The sequence below is a fragment of the Bombyx mori genome, chromosome 21, assembly GCF_030269925.1.
Source record: "Bombyx mori chromosome 21, ASM3026992v2".
Lineage (NCBI taxonomy): Eukaryota > Metazoa > Arthropoda > Insecta > Lepidoptera > Bombycidae > Bombyx > Bombyx mori.
Genome location: NC_085127.1, coordinates 2,159,643 through 2,181,107, shown reverse-complemented (window position 1 = coordinate 2,181,107; position 21,465 = coordinate 2,159,643). Strand labels below are relative to the sequence as shown.

The window sequence follows — 21,465 nt, the reverse complement described above, 5'->3', positions numbered from 1 at the left end:
GAAGAAGAAGATACCTATGAAGATGATTAAGGTTTTAACAGCCTTGTGTTTGGTAATCAAGAATGTTCCTTTTATATTAGCAAAACTCTGATCGGGTCGTAGGGCTTGGTCCACACAAGTATGGTCGGAATGGAACTTCTCAGATTTCATGAGAGCGGTAGATTGGTTTTGGACTCGCGATCAATTCTTATGTTTATTTTTTAAATTTTTTTACTGCTTAGATGGGTGGACGATCTCACAGCTTACCTGGTTGTTAAGTGGTTATTGGAGCCCATAGAAATGTCCAGATATTCGAACACTTAGTCACTCCATCTTTTTCGGCTCCGACCTCTGGATCGTCTTGCCACTTTACCTGTCACTATGAGTCTCTCTAGGCTGTCAGAGGGTTTTCTTGCTATATGACCAAAGTATTGGAGCACTCTATATAGACATTTGGTGGATAGCCTCTGGTCAACTTTCAGCTCATTGAGGATGGAAGCGTTCGTCCGGAAAGCCGTCCAAGGGATGCGCAACATGTTTCAATTAAGCAACAAAAAAAAGAGGTTTTCTTCTAACAATATTTATGGCAAGACTAATTAATTTAAAGGTATAGTCATTCACAAAATATACGGTCGGTAATAGTATAGCTGTGACTTTCCTGGTGTTTTCTGTAGCAGGGTCTTGTGCTTATATATTTAAGATAAGAAGAAAATCTATCATTGAACAAAGGGTTGACTTTTGGTTTCAATACATCACGAAATAAGTAGATCCTATATGAGTTCCAACAGTTCTGAATTTACTCTGCAACTCTATAAGCTATATTTAAAACAATGTCATATTCAAAGCGAACAAATTATATCTGTAATGCGTTTCGTGAATATTATGAATAAAATTCATTTTGTATAACATCATACACAGACAAGTTCTTCCTTCGTCGTAATGAAACTACATCCAACGACCATTTCGTATATTCAATATGAGCTAGACGAGGAAATTCTTACCTTACAGATATGCCCTTAAGGCTTTATTTTATCGGACACACACTTGTAGATAGTTGAACCCAATTGTCAAAAACAATCTCGTTACATTCCTAAGCGACCCTGTGTCCAATAGCTAACACATTCCACGGAAATGTTATAAAATTTCCCAAAAAGGTAGAAATGATAGTCATTACGTGATTGAATTTCTCTCGTTCTGTTTCAAAGGTCGTAATAGTGAAACTGAGTTACGAATGATTTGAAAAAATCATTTGTGATATGTAAATTAATGTGGTAATAAATATTTCAAAGAGAGTACATTCGCCTTCGATCAACAATAGTAACTAGATTTCGGGTCGGTGCATAAAATCCGTCTCGTCAAATAACAGCTCACTTGAAATGTGCGCTCTTATTTTGTTTAGTTCACTTCAAACACAGCCAATGTCAACCCGTCTCACAATACCGCAGTATGTATTTAAAAGTTGCAAAAATTAGGCCCGAAAAAGCAATTTAACGGCCGGAGTATCTTACTTTCGGTAAGTACATGAAGTATAAACTATATGTTAAGCTTTAAACTTATAAATAATATTAAATTTAGAACAAAATTACCGATTTTTAACCACCGCTACAAATGTTGGCCAAGGCTCGGCCAACACATGGACAAATTTTTGCTTAACAGAACAGTAAATGCATGGAGTAGATTTGTGTTGTAATAATTTTTTAAAATTTGTTAGCAGTACTTCAAAATTAGTTGGTTAAAATTGTTTAATGCTGCTTTTGTGTCTGTTTGTTGGACTCTCATTAGATACTTAGCTTTCCATTTTTATTTTAGCTTTCCTAGCAATCACGTGTGCAGAATGGATCTCGATTGTCGCCAGAGAAACAAGAGATGACTTTTATAAGCCAGCTAAGATCTCCGCTTATTGACACTGGACATCTTTGCCTTCCGTGCTCACGGCTACTGAAACGTGGCCGAAACATTGTAATAAAAATACCGCGCTTGAAACCGTTTAAACGTTGTTTTATTATGTGCACTGGTCGCGAAAACTTAAAAATATATATTACACAAAAACGTAACGCTAATAAAATAATAAGAAATGTATAGATACTAACAAACATACATTTCCAAAACATAAAAAGTAAACAACTAAACTTTTACTTTAATTCATTAATAAATTATTTTAGTGTTCAGCGCGACTCCCTTACTTCCTGTAGTAAATAGAAATCGGCATTTTAAAAAGCAAAAATAAATAAAGCAAAACGATGTTAGTTCTCAGAGCAATTAAGGGAAAAGTTACTTTATTTGTTGCCGTTTAAGATTGATTTAACATTAAAAATTGTTTAAAATATGTCTTTTTATTGGTAAGTGACAGGAGTAATTTATTGCTTTGCTCGTTTTATGTGACGAATAATCGTAAGTATTAGATAATATTTTAGAGATTTGTGACTTTATTACTAGGTGCCATAGTTGTAATTAGTTTGAACGTAAAAGTGTTTCAAAACTTTTTTCTCCGTTTGTTAGTAAACGAATGTAACTATATAAGTATATATTCACGCGGACAGTTTTTGCTTTAATTTTGTACGTATCCCTTTATCTAGTTACTATTGTTGATCGAAGACATTCGCACACATTTATAATGCAAGGCGTACTTCGAATGCGGCATAATTTGTCGAATCATAACTATTTTTCACAACATTTAAGCAACGGTATTATAAAAGTTTTTTTTATTGTTTTGATGGGTGGACGAGCTCACAGCCCACCTGGTGTTAAGTGGTTACTGGAGCCCATAGACGTCTACAACGTAAATGCGCCACCCACCTTGAGATATAAGTTCTAAGGTCTCAGTATAGTTACAACGGCTGCCCCACCCTTCAAACGGAAACGCATTACTACTTTATGGCAGAACTAGGTGGGGTGGTGGTACCTACCCGTGCGGTCTTACAAGAGGTTCTACCACCAGTAAACCAATGTGCGCTGAGATTCTCGCTGGATTAATTCGCAAAGCAGCTTGCTCTTGAGTCGGTAGGTCTCCCTTGGAGGCGTTGGGTTAGGTGTTAGCTAATCCCACCCCTCCTGACTGAGCCTTTGCTCGCTCATCCGTCCTGGTGAAACCAGAAAGGCTTCCGGGCCACTAGTAATCCTTCAATAAATGATATCTATACTAATATATAAATCTACAGTGGTTTTTACGGATGTTCCGTTATAAATACTGAACCATGCATCTGATTGACTTGAAACTTGGTGTTCACGTAGAAAATACATGTACTTAATGGATAGGCTAATATTTTTATGAGTGTTGGACTCCCTAATAACAATGACAATAAATAATAATGTTAATTTTAAATGCCCACCGAAGCGGACGGGTACAGCTACTTAATAATAAAATCGGTTACCTTATTGACTGCATCGATATCAGCCCCCTTGTCCAGGAGTAGTTCTACGACAGCCGCGTGTCCAGCTCTTGCAGCTTGTGCGAGGGGGGCGTCTCCAGCGACGTCTGCAGTCTGCACGCGCGCTCCGAGGGACAGGGCGTATTCCGCCACATCGCGGGCGCCGCGGGCACACGCACATTGCAGGAGATCATTATGCTTCTGGGTACAGAAGAAGAACGAAGAAGAAGAGAACAGAGAAATACCGCGCTGTGACGGATACCTTACCTTGTATTGTCATTTTTGATCACATTAGGAGCTTACTAATAATATATTACTGGTGGTTAATTTTTTACTGGTGGTAGGACCTCTTGTGAGTCCGCACGGGTAGGTACCACCACCCCACCTATTTCTGCCGTGAAGCAGTAATGCGTTTCGGTTTGAAGGGTGGGGCAGCCGTTGTAACTATACTTGAGACCTTAGAACTTATATCTCAAGGAGGGCGGCGGCATTTACGTTGTAGATGTATGGGCTCCAGTAACCACTTAACACCAGGTGGGCTGTGAGCTCGTCCACCCACCTAAGCAATAAATATATATATATATCACGAAATATAGTTAAGATCTGTAAGAGGTAACTATAATACGTGATATTTAGATATTTGAAGACATGAGTGGATGAAGGGGTTAAGTACCATTGTTTACGATTTTTTAATTTTTACATTGAATGAAGGTATTAGTGCCTATAAACCATAGTAGATCTTAAAACTCCGATTTTAAAGGCTATTTTTAGAAACTGCAACTCCATCATAATGAAGGAGTTTTGTACAAAGAAAAAGTACAAGTAACAATAGTTTGTTGCCGTTTTCTCAGAATTAACAAATTGTATCATATCCCTTTCATCCACTCATGTCTTCATTTGATAGATCTATACGACGTTTTTAAGATAAGCTTGTAAATAAAAAAGTTCAGAACACTAACATTTGGACTGTGATCTATGTCACTACTAGGAGCCTAGAAGAAATATTACTAAGCACATCTATTTTTATAGGAATTGAGTGTGGTATTCTTCTGACCTCAAAGCATGATCGCTACCGTGTTAGATCTAGTCTAATTTGACTCTAAGATCGATTTTCGGTTAAAAAAAATTATTGCTCTTGTAGGCAGACGAGTGCCTTATGATGAGAGGCTACTGTTGCCCATGGACGTCAGCAATGCAAGGGGCAGAGCCAAGCCGCCGCCTATCGTTTCATAAATCTATCAAGTCAAGTCACAAATCCATGGAAACAACTGGAAGATTGTGAGGAAATAAGCTTAGAACTGTGTTATTAAGAAGCCTTTGAGAAAATCGAGTCTATTTTAATACGGAATTTCTGGAATAAAGTTTAATTAAAATTCCAGTTAACGATATTTCCGAAAATCCAAGCAAAGGTTAATTTAACGAATTCACACGGTGATTAGGAAGACAGTAATAAGACTCCTCTCCCGTTTGAATTCTATGTGAATATTTAATCACTTACCTTCGAGGAAGGCGTTTGTTTGTAAAGGGCATACGTAATTTTGTTTATTTGTTCTCAAACATAATGGGAGCTAAATTTATTTACTGTTTTACATACCTATACATAATTTTGTTTATTAATTAGCAAATGTAATTTTTGTTTTGTTAATTTGAAATACACGCAGTTTTGCGTTCATGGTACTAGGATAACATACTTTGTTAGTAGCTGCGAGACATGCGCCTGCCTTGACTAGAGATGTCACGGCGTCTAGATGGCCATGCCAAGCCGCCATCAGCAACGGCCGCATCCCGAACTGAAGAACAAAACAAGTATCGTTACCTCCATTCGTTTATGTCGGCCTGGTACTTTTTTTAGTTTAGCAGTTTTTTTTTTATAAAACAAATAACAAAGTAAATTTCAGAGAGTAAACAAGGAAAATCAGCAACAACAGAAGAAAGCTTTCGGAAGTTAATTACGGTGTAAAATGTTGTTTGTTACCTTATCAGCAGCTTCTATATCGCACTTGGCTTCGATAAGTAAGTTGATTATTTCAACGTTCCCACGGCTGGCGGCCCAGTGTATTGGCGCCCTCCCGTACTAACAACAGACAAGTATAAACATTTTTTATTTTATGACGAAAAATATTCGCTTACATTTTTTTTATTTTTTTTTATTGCTTAGATGGATGGACGAGCTCACAGCCCACCTGGTGTTAAGTGGTTACTGGAGCCCATAGACATCTACAACGCAAATGCGCCACCCACCTCGAGATACAAGTTCTAAGGTCTCAGTATAGTTATAAGTTTAATTTAGGATTATGTTAATTACTCAAAGAATTGCACAACCTCTTACATTTGTGAGTTATTATCATTTTAACTATATTTTGAGCAAATTAAGGTTTATCTACTTAAATATTTCCACAATAGTTTTTCGTAGAACAGCTTCTGTAAAAGATGGCCTAATTAAACATATAATCGTTTTTTTTATTGCCCTTGTAGGCAGACGAGCATACGACCCATCTGATGCTAAGTGGTTACCGGAGTCCATAAACAACACTACAAAGTAAATGCCGCCACCTACCTTGAAACATGAGTTCTAAGGTTTCAAGTATAGTTACAATGGCTGCCCCCACCCTTCAAACCGAAACGCATTACTGCCTTACGGCTGAAAAATAGGCAGGGTGGTGGTACCTACCCGTGCGACTTGCAAGAGGCCCTACCACCAGTAATTACGCAAATTATAATTTTGCGGGTTCACATTGCCTATTTCTACCGCGGTGATTTACTCTTTGTAATCTAGGTTCGCGAACTCAATCACGCATAAGAAATAAAAAACAGGAAACGTGAAACATTGTAAGCTTCTATAAGCCGCATCGTTTCATTCTCATTTGAGGCTCGTCACTCCTATATCCTTTTGGGACCCGCATTACTACCATTGGAAACGAAATTAAGGCACAGATCCTAAAGCCGAAAGGGGAAAATCTCTACGCTAATATGAAGGGATAACATAATTATATTAACCAAAACATGAATGGTTGTTGATTTAGTAAGTACTAGTCAAACCCAGCTCGTTTTGTTGGTCAAATTGATTTGACTTTAGTCCGATCGCTTCACAGAATCACCCGCTAGAAAATATTTCGACAATTTTACCGAAATCCGAAGTTCAGTCATTCCGAGAATATACATCGAAAATTATATCGTTTCCATAGAGCGAAAATTAACTAAGTAGAGTTATGTATTTCTTTTTTATTTCATGATACGAATCAACGTTCCAATCTCTTTATTTCTGTCTCACTCACATTTCTGTAGCTATCATAGTGCTACGCGCTGGGGTTCGAGATAAATAAAATTCTACCGAATTACAAGTTAGCACTGTATTCAACACTTAGAAACACATAAAACACTTCACAAACACTTTAAAATTCTAAATTCGTTTCTTCCACTTCGCTTCAGGTGATCCGTTCGCTGTTTCGCTTCGAGTAGTTCCGATTACTAATTGATTGCGTGTCATCTCTGCAACGCTTTTATAGCAGATACCACATCCCTAGAATTATCGAGAATATTCCACACATTTCAAGTATTGTGTTTCCGGTATCTGACAATAGATGGCGTTCTACTTCTCGAGCGTTCTAAGCGTTACTAGATCCTTCGATATTCGTTTGAATATTCGACGATAGATGGCGTTACTCTTATCGGCGTAACAATAGTTTTTGATTTACAAAAATACATTAAGTTATGATTATAGACAATAACAATATGAATGTATATTTGTGAGTTTGTTAAATAACTTAACGAAATTAGGTAACTAATAATTTTATTTGCGAGTATATATATCGCCGCGATACCAGTTCATTCAGACATAACTAATAATTATTATTGATTAATAACTTTAATTCTTATAGTGATTTACCCGGGTTAGACTTAGTTAGTATTAGACTTTAAAACATGTTTTTTCAACATTGGCTACTTACAATTTATTTAAAAACTGTAATCCTACCGTCATCTGATTAATCTGTGGTAAAGTGCTTTTGTTGGTTGACATTTGCCCTCGGTGTGGCGAACAAACATTTTAAAAGGCGTAACTCGAGCACGGAGTTCTTTTGGCTACCGATTTTCGGCGAAATAAATATAAGTAACTAGCTGTACCCGTCCGCTTCGTTGGGCATTTAAAATTAACATTATTATTTCTCATCCCCACAAAAATTCTCATCATTAACGCCCCCGCAACTGGTGTAGAGAGTCCAACACTCATATAAATATTAGCCTATCCATTAAGTACATTTATTTTCTACGTGAATGCCAAGTTTCAAGTCAATCGGATACATGGTTCAGTAGTTATAACGGAACATCCGTAAAAACCACTGTAGATTTATATATTAGTATAGAGTATAGATATAGATGTGTTGGTCGTTCAAAAATTAAAAAATGATTACTGTTCTGTTTTATTGCTTTTATTTTGCCAAGTTTCTCAGTTTAAAAATGAATACACTCTTAGAGTTCGTTTTGTGGTAAAATTGATGATATTGTAAGACGTGTAAGCTACAGCTGCATCGAAGACCAGATTAAGGTCAACCACGGTTTTGTGTAATTTTTTTAAATCATTGACCTGACTTCATTTCTGAAATATTCATACATGTTGCCCGCCTCCCGGCCCCCGCGTCTTACGAGAGCGCTGACCTCGTGACAATTGTTTGCTTTACATTGCGCGTTCGATTCTAAGAGGACGATTAAAATATTTTTCATGCATTTTTTTACCGGCATAGCAATTAAATTGGTCAAATAAAGAAGAAATAAGAGAACCAGAAGAAGAAAACGCCTTCTTATGAAGAAAGGCCTTTAAACAAAGGCTTTTGCAAAATTAATTTACATTCACGTGTAAATATGCAGTTTGTTGGTAAACTAGGCGCGCTATTGTGAAATTAAGTTTGGTTTATAAACTGCTAAACGTAGTACAATATTAAACGTTACGGTTACGGACAGAACTAGTTTGTTGTTTCCAGTGTGTACAGAAGCGGAGTGTTGCAATGCGTGCTAGCATTGTAGACGGTATTTAAGAGAAAACAATTTTGAGTTTTCTTCAGTCAATAAGCCTTTGTAATCAATTAGGTTCATCGAAAGTCTATTAGGTACATGGGAAACAATACGTCTGCACCCCTACTGCTGCCTCAAATATTATCTATTTGAAAATTATTATTGCAACCTGATGAAAAACTTATCGATCTATAGATATCAGCAGAGCGAGGCTCGCACCTATAGCTGCTATTATTGTGATTTTCGGAGTTCATATCAGAGTTTACATGTCGTGGAAGAGGATCGCTGAGTTCACGTAAAGCTTTTTAATTCTGTTCAATTGGCAAATCTAATTCCCATTTGTTAACATTATTTCCATTTTATAAATCAGTGTGCTTAGTGCGAGTTTTTTAACGGTCTCGGTAGCGTAAAAGTTAACTCAAACTTGAGTTGGAAAGTTTGCCTACTTTTGCCGCTAGGAGCGCTGTTCCAACTGCATACAAATTTGGGTTAACTTTTACGCTATCGAGAACGTTAAAAAACTCTCACTAAGCACACCGGACTCACGTTGTTCCTACAGTTGACGTCCGTCGGTCTCTTCAGCGCTTCTCTCACAGCCGTCGGCTCATTCTTGATCACGGCCTCGTGAAGAAGCAAATCGTTTTGTTGCACACGGGTTCTGCTTTCCGAAGACATCTGGAAGACAAGAGAGACAGATAATAAGGACTTATGTCGGACACTCAATTATTCAAATAGTACAAAGTACAAATTTCAGATCATTCTGAACTTTTTTATACTGTTAAGGAATAAAATCCTAATCATTAATTTTAAGTAATTAATCTCTTTATTTTCATAAATTAAAAAGTAACATAATAATTAGATAGGCGGAAATATATAGTGATTCATAGAAATAATAATAATAATAATGTTTTTATTTCAAGTAACCATGACTCATATAAATTGTTAATAACCTAACCTAACCTAACCTATGTTAGTAGTTATATTTACATCACAATGAATTACTGTGGTAACATCCCATGGGAGATGGCACCACAGCGACCCATGTATATACAGTCCAGCCTGCTTGCGATCATGCTCAGGATACTGTTGGAGCTGGCCCTCACTCTGTTTACCAGAGATGCACACCTCTTACGCATGGTAGCGTAAAAACAATCTATGTGCGCGTCTCCAAGCATCCCTGATGCGCTACAAAAGCGGGGCAACACCACCAGCACCCTAAACGCGTTATTGTATTGAACACGGAGAGCATTGTACGATCTTTGAGTATATCCAGCCCACAAGCTGCACGTGAAATAAGTGAACTAGTAATGAAATTAATAAAACAAAGGCTAGACTAGACAACGGTGTTTTTAATTGCAAATTTGCTCCTAGCCGCTCCGGGATATCGACTAAATTGGAATGTACAGAAACATACGAGTTGTATAGAGGTTGGAATGTTTTGCAATTAGTTCTACAATTGACTGCGACCGTGCGGCAGCTCGAGTTAATAACTGTTTCTGCTGCGAGAAAAATAAATAAGCTTGAAATCCTACTCGGTATTTATACTGAGGAAGGATATTATTTGTAATTTTGAAGGTTCAGAATGTCAATTGTACGTAGGGCAGTTTTGGGTAAAACTATATTAAGCACTTTTAGTACTGCTTTTTCTACCCTACCTATTCGCTGGTAGTCTAAGAGGCTATTCCAGATATGCCCGGACGGGTAGATGAGCTCACGGACTCAACCTGAGAGAATTTGCTAACACTAGTCGTAGCAAGAGTGTCCTAGCAAGAGTCGCAGAATCTACCATCGGATCGGAAACGCGACCCACTGAGAAGATCCGGCGAGAAACTCAGTGGGTTGTGTCTATGGATTAGTACGCTAGTCGAACATTCGAAGAGTTTGACGAGGACGGTGACCGGTGCTTAAGAGGCCTAAAAGCACCAAGAGTGAATACGGGGGATCTGACAAGACATATTTCGGGCGACGCGGCGACGGCGGCCTTGCGTTGCCCCGTCGCGGTCGGATAAGCAGTATTGCTTCACGAAATTCCCGGTATCTACCTTGCAATATGATAAGAATAGGACATTTTAACAAAACAGAAAACCGACTTCGACAAAATAAAATGAGAATTCCATATTATTTAGTCGAAGCTAATTATGTATTATCAAGGATAACTAATGGTGAGATTATGATAAAATTGAAATTGAACATCATGAACCTCAAGCTTCACCTTTCAAATAAAAAATAATCATCAAAATGATTTCACTTAAAAAAAAAGTCGAATTGATAATTGACCGCGGGGACCCCCGTACTCGGGTTCGTCAGCGGACCGACAAAACCCACATATCCCGCGCACCCTAATAAAAAAAAACAAAAAAAAGCTTTTCAGACTCATAATGACCTGTGGTTACAAATTATATTGAGCTAATTCAAATTTAATGAATTTACGTCTTGTATTTCACATAGACCTGGATCAAAAAAGGAAGCGAGCCACCAGCAGTAGATGGATTTGAACAGTTTTAAGACCTTCTGCTCTACTCTATTCAATCATATAGTCGTTATGGACAATTTACATAACATATTTTTGCTAAGATTTTTTAATGGTGGTAGGGCATCTTGTGAGTCGGCACAGGTAGGTACCACCACCCTGCCTATTTCTGCCATGAAGCAGTAATGCGTTTCGGTTTAAAGGGTGGGGCAGCCGTTGTAACTATACTTGAGACCTTAGAACTTATATCTCAATGTGGGTGGTGCATTTACATTGTCGATATCTATGGGCTTTGTTGAGTCTGTGCTTATATAGAGCGTGTGTGATATTATGTAGGGTGATAATTATAAACAAGACACGACAGTTTGCAACCTGTTTATTGTGCGACGACTCGACACAGACTGTCTAAGCTAAGTCCGCTACAGGCTTCAGTAACCACTTAACACCAGGTAGGATGTGAGCTCGTTCACCCATCTGAGCAATAAATAAATAAAAAATTGAAAGGCTGTATATTCTTAGCCCAGTTGCTTACACTATATTTCTCAATATATATCTATCATTAAGCTTTGCTAATATTACGATCCTCCGTAGCGTGTATCGTTTCGAACGTGTGTCCTATTTTCTTCGCTTCACTAATCTTTTATTCATACGTTGCGCGTGTGAACTTTACCTTTTTAACCGACTTACTCAAAAGGAGAGTAATGCGCTTCGAGCATGCATTTGCGTTTATTTCTTTGCAACTACAGTAAATAAAATATTTCGTGGATTTTCGAATTTAGCGTGTTGTTAGCCCTTAATGTTCAGAATATTTGTAAAAGATGACGTCAACTCGAGAATCTGCATTTTCTTACATTGTCATTTGATTCTATCAGCCAGAGAGTTGAAAGTATATTTAAATCAATGCTATCAGCTATATATCCAGAAGCTAGTAAAATCAATTACAATATTCCACCTGAACAGATAATAAAGAATTAAGAGAGTCATTAAAAATATGTTAAAAGAAATGTGAACATATATAATCCACTTTTACGGTTTTCTAATGTAAACAATGAATAAAAAAATCACCCTAAATTTAATAAAGTATACGGTTGGCTCTTTCCTAACGCTTGGGATCTTCTTATCGTGAAGATGAAAACCCAAATCAAGCAAACAGCCAAACTTCAAGGTATTCTTTCCGTTCTGTGTGAAACGAAACATAAAAGTTTAGCAATATTTTTTATAGAAAAGTAGACGGTAGTTAGAACAATATTCAAATGTCGACGAATAACACTTTAGTCGTCCGTAGGTAGACCACGACCATCCTGCAGTATTCGAAACAGTGGAAATAATGTTATCTTCTTCTTTTTCTCCAATTTGTCTTTCTATCTCATTCTCTTCTATCAGAAAATTATTAACAGTGGAAATAGATACGATAGAGAGAAATAGAACGATAATAAAAAACTCAAGATCAAACCATAAAATACTATTAATGTTGTCTAAGAAAACCGATCAAAAGATTATATTTTTTTAAATTAAAATACTAAGCTATTTTATAAGTTATTTTGTAATCAAAAAGCCCGTGAAACGCAAAATTTCAACAACAAAAAGAAGTACTTGCGTCTTTATTAGTCAAAGATAACATGAAAATTTAAATAAAAAAAATTAAATGGTACGCGAAATTGTCTAAAATGTTAATGTTATGTTAAGCGCTCCGGGTTCATTGGCCTCAAGCTAAGGTTTTCCCTGATGTTATGTGTGTAGATAACACACGTGAACAACTACACGCTTACAGATATCGAAAGAAGACATACATACATGTAAAGAAAAACCTTCATAGTCTAAGACTCTTTAGTTTTATAAAAAGGATTTTTCTTATAATATGTCAGTAAATATTATATTCAGTAAAAAGAAAGTTCAATTTGTTTAAAAATATTAATTTTATTAGATTAAGGGCTTTAAATGTTGTTTCTCATCATACACATATATGTAACGGAAAACGCAATTAAGTCTTTTATTGTTTATTTATTCTGGAGTAACCAATATCATTATATACATATATGTGTCATTTCTACCTAAATACATTCTACATAGCCTAAACATGGGACTAGCAATTAACAAAAGCAAGATCAAGCTGCTAGTCGTAGACCGCTTCTCATCCATTCAGCGTACGGACCTTTTGGCAGAATACGAGGCCGTAGACCAGTTTGTCTACCTTGGTTCTGTGATCACGGATAAGGGGAGCTGTGAGCCTGAAATACGCCGACGTATTGGAATGGCTAAAACAGCTATGACGCAGTTGAGCAAAGTTTGGAAAGATCGTAATATTTCGAATAGGACCAAAATACATCTTGTGCAGTCACTGGTCTTTCCAATCGCTCTCTATGGAGCAGAAACATGGACCATAAAAGCAGCTGACCGAAACAGACTTGATGCTTTTGAAATGTGGTGCTGGCGCCGCCTATTAAGGGTTCCATGGACAGCCCACCGCACGAACATCTCGGTCCTACATCAGTTTAAAATGGAGAACGCTCAACGCCTGTCTGCCACCTGTCTGCAACTCATAATGCGCTACTTTGGCCACGTTGCCCGCAGAGGTGTAAACAACTTGGAACGTCTGATGGTCACTGGGAAAGTAGAAGGAAAACGTCCTAGAGGCTGGAGCCCCAAACGTTGGTCCGACCAGATCTCCGAGCAAACCAGCGGACCATTTAGCGCTGCACTACACCAGGCAACTAACCGGAACCGATGGAGGCTGACAGTCGACAAGCTAAAACGGAGTCACGATCCTCAGCAATGAGGGAGCGATGGAGAAGAAAAATCATTTCTACCAACAATTGACTTCGGACTGGGCGTTACAATTTTATCACAAAAGCATTGCCATTATTTAAATCGCATCGTTGAAGCACTTATTCACTCATCATTCATTTATATTCACAATGTAAAGTTGAAAATATATGAAATTAAATTTATATTCTATGATAGAAATTAATTTCAAATCCAAGTTCACAATCCGTGAAAATAGGTTATGTTTTTACAAAATTTCCCGCTAAAATTAATCTATGTTTTTAGCTATTTTTCTGCAAAAGAGATAGTGTTCGAGATCGTACTCGTATTACTGATGGACGAGTAGAGGACGATGATATGCAAATTTGCAGTCATGCGATTGGTCATCCATATTGTTCCCCTTTACCCCCCAATCCTCGATTCGTGTAACACACACCATTTCATTCATGTAAAAAAGTTCGAACAATAAACACCTAACTGTAGAAAAATACGCCACAGACAAAACAGTTTTATTTCTCGGAAACCAAATTCACCAAGCCTCTCAACCAGCAAACAAAATCGCAAGCCGCACCATTTTTTGGACCATCGAGCCAAATTCAAGATTCAGCGACCATTGGAATCATTGCAAGTGGCGGTAGTTATTTGCTGGAAGACGAAGACGCGCTGCTTTGGATGAATTTTGGACTACGGCCTACACACAGGACAACTGGAGACCAAGCGCACATCGGTATCGAAGTATTATTGGCTTTCATCGAATATCATACGCAATCCGGTGGGGTCAATCATTCCTTCATTCCATCACCTCCTGTTCTCTTTGTGTAATACTGTGCCAAAACTGATATCAGTACGATTGCCGCATAGAAGTTTCGAGTTTTCGAAGTTTACAGTCAATCACGAAGCTGGTGACGTTGCTAGCACCAGTGTCGTGGTTTTAGACTGCCTGACTAATAACTGTAAGTACATCTCTTTTCATTTACCACCAATATGCCAACTGATTCCGTTAAATCTCGTGATAAATCCCCCAACCTGCTAAGTGCAGAAAGTAATGATCTAGTTCGCGCCCTTGTTAAAAAACGTGGCATAATTAAATGCAGACTGACTAAATTTACAAACCATATAACATCGCTAGAGAATAGTGACGAACGTGTCTTTAATAATGAAATTCGTATAGATTTAAAGTTGAGAATTCAAGGTGCCGCTACTTTGTTTTCCGAATTTAACGACATTCAAACAAAGATTGAAGAAAATGTTTCTGAAAGTGAATTAGCGGGTCAGTGTGATCAAAGAGAACTCTTTGAGAACAGCTACTATAGCACATTAGCTCACGCGGAATCTATGCTAAATAATGATGAGGTCATGAGCTGTTCCAAGTCTTGTCACAATTCTAATCGCGAAGCACCAGTAAAACTACCCACTATTTCCATGCCTACTTTCGACGGTGCCTATGAGCACTGGCTTGAATTCAGAGATAAATTTACGTCACTTGTTCATAATTGTAATGATATTTCCAGTATACAAAAATTTCACTACTTAAAATCATGTCTAAAGGGTAATGCAGAACTAGTGATTCATTCCATCGAATTTTCTTCTGATAATTATGAGGTTGCATGGGAGTTGATATTAAATAGGTATAACAATTGTAGGCTGTTAGTGCACAACCACGTAAAGGCTTTGTTTACTCTTCCCACACTAGCCAAAGAATCTCCTATTTTAATTAGAAATTTAATCGACACTATTTCAAAGAATTTACGCGCACTAAAAATACTTGGTGAACCCACAGACAGTTGGGATATACTGATCAATTATATTATCGTGTCAAAACTAGATAGGATAACTGAACGCGAATGGGAGACCCAGAAGTGCACTTTATTCTCGAACGAAAATAATTCGAAAAATACGATAAAGTTGGATGAATTAATTCGGTTTCTCAAACATCGCGCGGACATGTTGGAAACATTGAAGCTTTCACATAGTAAAGATACGACAGCAACAATCATTGAAAACAAAAAACAACATAAATATAACTATACAACACACTGCAATGTTTCCAGCAGCCCGAATAAGTCGTACGATCGTCAATTACGCGGTAAAGCACTGTGTGTTAAATGCAACGCGAATCATCCACTTTATTCTTGCAATAAGTTTATAGAAAGCGATTTAGAATCAAAGTTAAAACTTATACGGGTACATAATTTATGTAAGAATTGTTTACGTTCGGGACACACACTAAATAACTGCAGATTTGGGCCGTGTAGAAAATGCGACAAAAAACATAACTCGCTAATTCATAATGATAACTCTGCTAGTGATATATCGTTCCATGCTACAACGAGTACTGAAGGAGATAAAATAACCGATGATGTGCGAGCGCCTCGTGTGCCCGCGCCCGCGACCCCCGCTGCCTGCACTGACTCGCTTCGTATCCAGGTAAACAAATCACACATGCAAACACAATGCAATGAATTTGTAAGTGTGCAGTCTATTTTATTATCCACGGCTGTTGTCGAAGTAGCCGATGTACATGGTACCTATCATAAAGCGCGAGCACTACTCGACAGCGGAAGCCAACGGTGCTTTATTTCAAAATTATTATGCCAATTATTAAATACGCGATTAATACAGTCCACAAACGAAGTACGAGGCGTAGGTGATACGGTCATACATTCTACTCAAGCTTGTAACATCGTTGTTAAGTCTTGCATCGATAATACGTTCACTACGCGCATTCATTGTTACGTGCTATCGAAAATCACAGCCTCGGTGCCCATCGTATGTCAATTAGGCGCGCAGTTCTGTATTCCAGACAACATACGGTGGGCCGATCCTGATTTTTTAGGTTCTAAACCCATTGACATCTTAATAGGCGCAGACCTGTTTTGGGATCTATTAGGAGAAGGAAAGATTCGACTACCTAATGGTCCGTACTTACAAAATACCAGCTTAGGTTGGATTATTTCTGGTCCAATTAACAATAGTTACACGCAAAAAAATACGCAAATACATTGCAATTTAACTAACGCCTTAGATACGCAACTTCGATTGTTCTGGGAGATCGAGGAATTACCTAAGATCAGAGACGCGCAGACTGAGGAAGAACGTGCATGCGAGGAACACTTCATTCGCACTACTACACGCAACAGCGAAGGGAGGTTTTGTGTGCGTATTCCGCTCAATCAGTCACCTGAAGTCTTGGGCGATTCGTATACGCAAGCAGAGCGTCGGTTTTTAGCGTTAGAAAAACGACTGCAGCGCTCACCTGAGTATAAACGTTTATATTCCAATTTTATGCAGGAATATCAGAGTTTGGGTCACATGACGCAGGTAGATTCCTATGAATCCCCGTGTTATTTTATGCCACATCACGGTGTGTTCCGTGAGCTCAGCACCACCACCAAGCTGCGAGTGGTGTTTGATGCTAGCGCACCATCCAGCTCCGGTAAGTCACTTAATGACTTGCAGTTGGTCGGTCCTCCTATACAGGGCGATCTTGTTTCAATTCTTCTCCGTTTTAGACAGCACAAGTACGTTGCATGCGCCGACGTGGAGAAGATGTATAGGCAATGTTTAGTAGACGAGGACCAACGCAGTTTGCAAATGATTTTGTGGCGTGACGAACCGTCGAATCCATTAAGGACATTTAAATTAAATACCGTGACATACGGAACCTCCTCCGCGCCTTTCTTAAGCGTTAGATGTTTAAAGCAATTAGCGGTCGAATCCTCTGACCCTGACGTCACGCGAGTCATACAAGAAGATTTTTATGTCGATGATTATATAACCGGGCTGGACAATAAAGATAAATTAATACAATTATGTGATAAAACACAAAAGACACTTCAGGGTGGCTGTTTTCCACTGCGGAAGTGGATATTTAATTTTGCGCGCGATGATAACAGCCAATCACCCAATCAGTCAAAACTATTAACCCCAGATAAAAATAATACACCTTCTAAAATCTTGGGCTTAGAATGGCGTAATCTAAGTGACGAATTTTATTTTAATAATATGCAAATTAATGTTAGTATGGAACCCATCACAAAACGGTCTATTTTATCTAACGTTTCTCAAATTTTTGACCCTCTAGGCTTACTAAGTCCCGTTATAATTGTTGCGAAGGTGCTTTTACAACAATTGTGGCTACTTAAAATCGGCTGGGACGACACAGTTCCCGATCATATAGCGCGAGTATGGAACCGGTTTGTTAATTCACTACAAGCGCTCGACACAATCCGTATACCTCGCCACGTTATAGGTGTGCAACGTATGTATATTGAACTGCATGTTTTTAGTGACGCGTCTCAGACAGCGTATGGCGCGTGCATTTATATTCGCACAGTTAGTATTGACTCGACTGTATCGGTGAGATTATTAATTTCAAAAACAAAGGTCGCGCCGCTGAAAACATTAAGTATACCGCGTCTCGAACTTTGTGGAGCTTTATTGGGGGCTAGATTATATGACAAGGTGCGTAATTCATTGCATTGGAAGTTTAATAACGTTGTTTTCTGGACGGATTCGAGTATAGTGTTAGGCTGGTTACACATGCCGCCTTATCGACTCAAGGCGTTTGTACAAAATAGGACTGCGGAAATTCATGAATTAACGCAAAACTTCCCTTGGCGTCACGTAAACGGCGAAAATAATCCTGCTGATCTTGCATCACGCGGTGTTAGCTTAGAAGATCTTTGTTCTTCTGTCTCATGGTGGGAGGGACCGGAATTTCTTAAAACTCATACCTTTTCTATAGAGAATCACAAAGATGCCGATTCATTCAAACATAGTGAGCTACCTGAAGTCAAATCAGTCGTTACAACTGCTGAAGTTTGCAATTCCTGTGAATCATCAGTGTTCCCCTTTCACAGATTTTCACAATTCAAACGTATGCGTCGCACGATGGCATTTATATTAAGGTTCATACATAATAGTCGGTTTAAATATAACAAGCGCACATGTCATCTCAGTGTGGAAAAATTAGATTTTGCTGAAAAAACATTAGTACGATTATCTCAAATGGAATATTATCCGTCTGAATATGCACTGTTGTCTGGTAGCGGCCTGGTTAAGGGTAAGGGTCATTTGTCAAAATTAAATTTATTTTTAGACGATCAGAAAATAATGCGCGTAGGCGGTCGTTTAGTTAATTCTGATGAATTTACCTATGACAAAAAACATCCGATTTTGATTTCGAGCAAACACTATTTTGCTCTTCTACTATTTCGGCATGAGCATATTCAGCTTCTTCACGCGGCTCCGCAAGCGTTACTCTTCCATGTCCGCGAAACCTGGTGGCCTATAGGGGGTAGGAATTTAGCTCGCCAAGTAGTACACAGCTGTGTTACGTGTACGCGTATTAGAGGTACGACCCTTACCCCGATGATGGGCAACCTACCCAAAGAACGAATTACTCCTAGTTTACCGTTTGTTCGATGTGGAGTAGATTATGCTGGCCCAATATTCATACTGAACCGCAAAGGTAGGGGCGCAAAACCTGTAAAGGGTTATATTTGTTTATTTATTTGTTTCGTGACACGCGCAATTCACTTGGAGTTGGTAAGTGACCTCTCGAGTGAAGCTTACTTATTAACTTTAAAACGGTTTATCTCACGACGCGGTAAGCCTTCAGAAATATTTTCTGATAACGGTCGCAATTTTGTAGGTCTTATGAATGACTTTGCCAACTTCTTACGCAGATGTAGTGGAGAGATTTTAGAATATGCCACTAGTCAAAGAATAAAATTTCGTTTTATTCCACCTTATTCCCCGCATTTTGGTGGTTTATGGGAAGCAGGTGTAAAATCATGCAAGTATCATCTTACTCGCATTGTAGGAAACGCGCACCTGACATTCGAAGAGTATAGCACAGTATTAGCGCAAATAGAAGCTGTTTTAAACTCTCGACCTTTGTCCCCTCTTTCCTCTGATCCACAGGATTTTTCACCGCTTACTCCAAGCCATTTCCTGATTGGTCGACCACTTACTGCTCCAGTCTGCGATGACGTACGCGATGTACCAATTAACCGCCTACAGCGATACCAGAGGTTGGAACTACTTCGTCAACAGTTTTGGAATCGATGGACTAAAGAATATATTTCTGAGCTGCAGGTGCGAGCGAAGTGGACCGTCAATAAAGATGAGTTGAAGCCCAATTCGTTAGTGGTGATAAAGGACAACAATCTTCCTCCGCTGAAGTGGCGCTTGGGACGTGTGGTTCGCACAATACCAGGTTCAGACGGCATTTCCCGAGTGGCTGACATACGGACGGCAGCGGGTGTGGTGAGACGCACCTTTTCGAAAATTTGTCCTCTCTTCCAAGATGTGGATGAAACGCAAGAACATTGAAAGCCACTGCTTCCAAGGCCGGGGGCATGTTCGAGATCGTACTCGTATTACTGATGGACGAGTAGAGGACGATGATATGCAAATTTGCAGTCATGCGATTGGTCATCCATATTGTTCCCCTTTACCCCCCAATCCTCGATTCGTGTAACACACACCATTTCATTCATGTAAAAAAGTTCGAACAATAAACACCTAACTGTAGAAAAATACGCCACAGACAAAACAGTTTTATTTCTCGGAAACCAAATTCACCAAGCCTCTCAACCAGCAAACAAAATCGCAAGCCGCACCAGATAGCAAAGGTAGATATGATTACATTATGCCATGGTTAAATTGTAAATAGTTGTTCGTTTTTAATATTATTCTCTAGTCTGTTTTAGGTTCATGTAACGGTGATATAGTTAAAAACGATTACACATTTCCACATATTATGGAATTGTTTACTTTGGTCTGAAACTATAAAGCGCACATACTACAGAACAATTAAATTGTTTTTTTTTTAAATCTTATATATAACAGAATTGCGTTTAATTGTTGCCGTTGGAGATATTCTAAGTTGTCGGCCCTGTCAGTGTTCTAATCTGCCTATTGTCGGAAACAGGGGAGACCCGAGTCGGTCGATGTTATTGTTCCATTATTCATTGTTCTGTATCTATTGTACGGGATAATTATTAAGATTTCCCCAACAAGCTATGAACTCTTGGTAATTTCATCGACATTTGTGTTCATATTTAGAGATGGAGTTGATAACGGTTCATGATGTTTTTACTGGAAAACCGTCTTTTGTTTTGCTGGATTTATTTAGTTTGAAGTCTGTTGTTTTGGAATAACCCTTAACTGGAACTCTAGAATAATAGGTTTTTTAGCAAACAAACAGATCCCTGACGGTAAAATAATTTGAAAGAGAACTGAGGCTGAAGAAAGCATTTTAATTACTAGGAAAGCAGAACAAAAAAGATTTGAAATGCACAAGCTGGCCGATACCTCTGTTCGGGTTGTCTGATACCAGGGCTACATGATATTGTAGGAGTATTCATAACATGTTTTTTACGTGAAAATGGAATTCGATTGAAATTTAAATACTAAAAAGTATTCTCGGTGATTTATGTTTATATTTAAACAATGTATAAAGTATTTATTTAACAAACTCAAAAAATATATTTTTTTTAGTTTCAACACAAAAAATCCTACTAGGCAATCATAATTTTAGAGATGTAATTCGTCGTAGCTTCGCGAAGTTGAAGGGCTCGAAGGAGGCCGTCTTACATCGAGAGGGTGGCTTTCCGAGCCCAGAGGCTGTATTTACATAAGCCGACCCCTTTTGAACCTTTGACATACGCACGAGGCCAAACAGAACACTGTATTATTAACGTCGGACTGAAATTTATCTTGTTTTGTTCTTAATTAAGTATAAGGTTAGCAATTTTGTAAATTTGTTCAAAGGTTCCACAGGTCTGCGTTCAAAAATGTATGTATCTAATCCAGTGATTGATGAGTTATTTCTTATTTTTATCGTGCGGTCCATAATAATCACTGATA

General features: G+C 38.3%; 2 protein-coding genes and 1 long non-coding RNA gene across 4 annotated transcripts in view; 2 read left to right on the top strand and 1 right to left on the bottom strand.

The window, feature by feature from the left end:
• Nucleotides 1–21,465, bottom strand: part of LOC101744698 (ankyrin repeat domain-containing protein 29) — an 86,228-nt gene that overhangs the window by 52,882 nt on the left and 11,881 nt on the right. The window contains exons 2-5 of the mRNA XM_038018384.2: nucleotides 8,901–9,029; nucleotides 5,323–5,421; nucleotides 5,039–5,137; nucleotides 3,351–3,548 (exon numbers count right to left, since the gene is read on the bottom strand). Coding sequence (XP_037874312.1) covers nucleotides 3,351–3,548; nucleotides 5,039–5,137; nucleotides 5,323–5,421; nucleotides 8,901–9,029 — 525 coding nt within the window. The remainder of the gene's footprint in view (nucleotides 1–3,350; nucleotides 3,549–5,038; nucleotides 5,138–5,322; nucleotides 5,422–8,900; nucleotides 9,030–21,465) is intronic.
• LOC134200840 (uncharacterized) lies at nucleotides 1,331–2,303 on the top strand. The gene is made up of 2 exons (XR_009975910.1): nucleotides 1,331–1,492; nucleotides 1,789–2,303. It is a non-coding gene; the product is annotated as an uncharacterized LOC134200840 (long non-coding RNA).
• LOC134200903 (uncharacterized) lies at nucleotides 13,896–20,149 on the top strand. Of its 2 annotated transcripts, none has more exons than XM_062674786.1 (2): nucleotides 13,896–18,051; nucleotides 19,690–20,149. In XM_062674786.1, exons 1-2 carry the CDS (start codon nucleotides 14,572–14,574, stop codon nucleotides 19,924–19,926), a joined length of 3,717 nt encoding a protein of 1,238 aa, XP_062530770.1. In that variant the 5' UTR covers nucleotides 13,896–14,571; the 3' UTR covers nucleotides 19,927–20,149. The 2 variants fall into 2 exon arrangements, with proteins under 2 accessions (XP_062530770.1, XP_062530769.1); XM_062674785.1 differs by having other exon boundaries at nucleotides 19,516–20,149.

Coding starts and splice junctions, on each gene's coding strand:
- LOC134200903 (XM_062674785.1), top strand. CDS start 14,572: ATGCCAACTGATTCCGTTAAATCTCGTGATAAATCCCCCAACCTGCTA. Junction 18,052..19,515: donor GGGCTAGATTATATGACAAG/GTGCGTAATTCA, acceptor TCTGATCCACAG/GATTTTTCACCGCTTACTCC.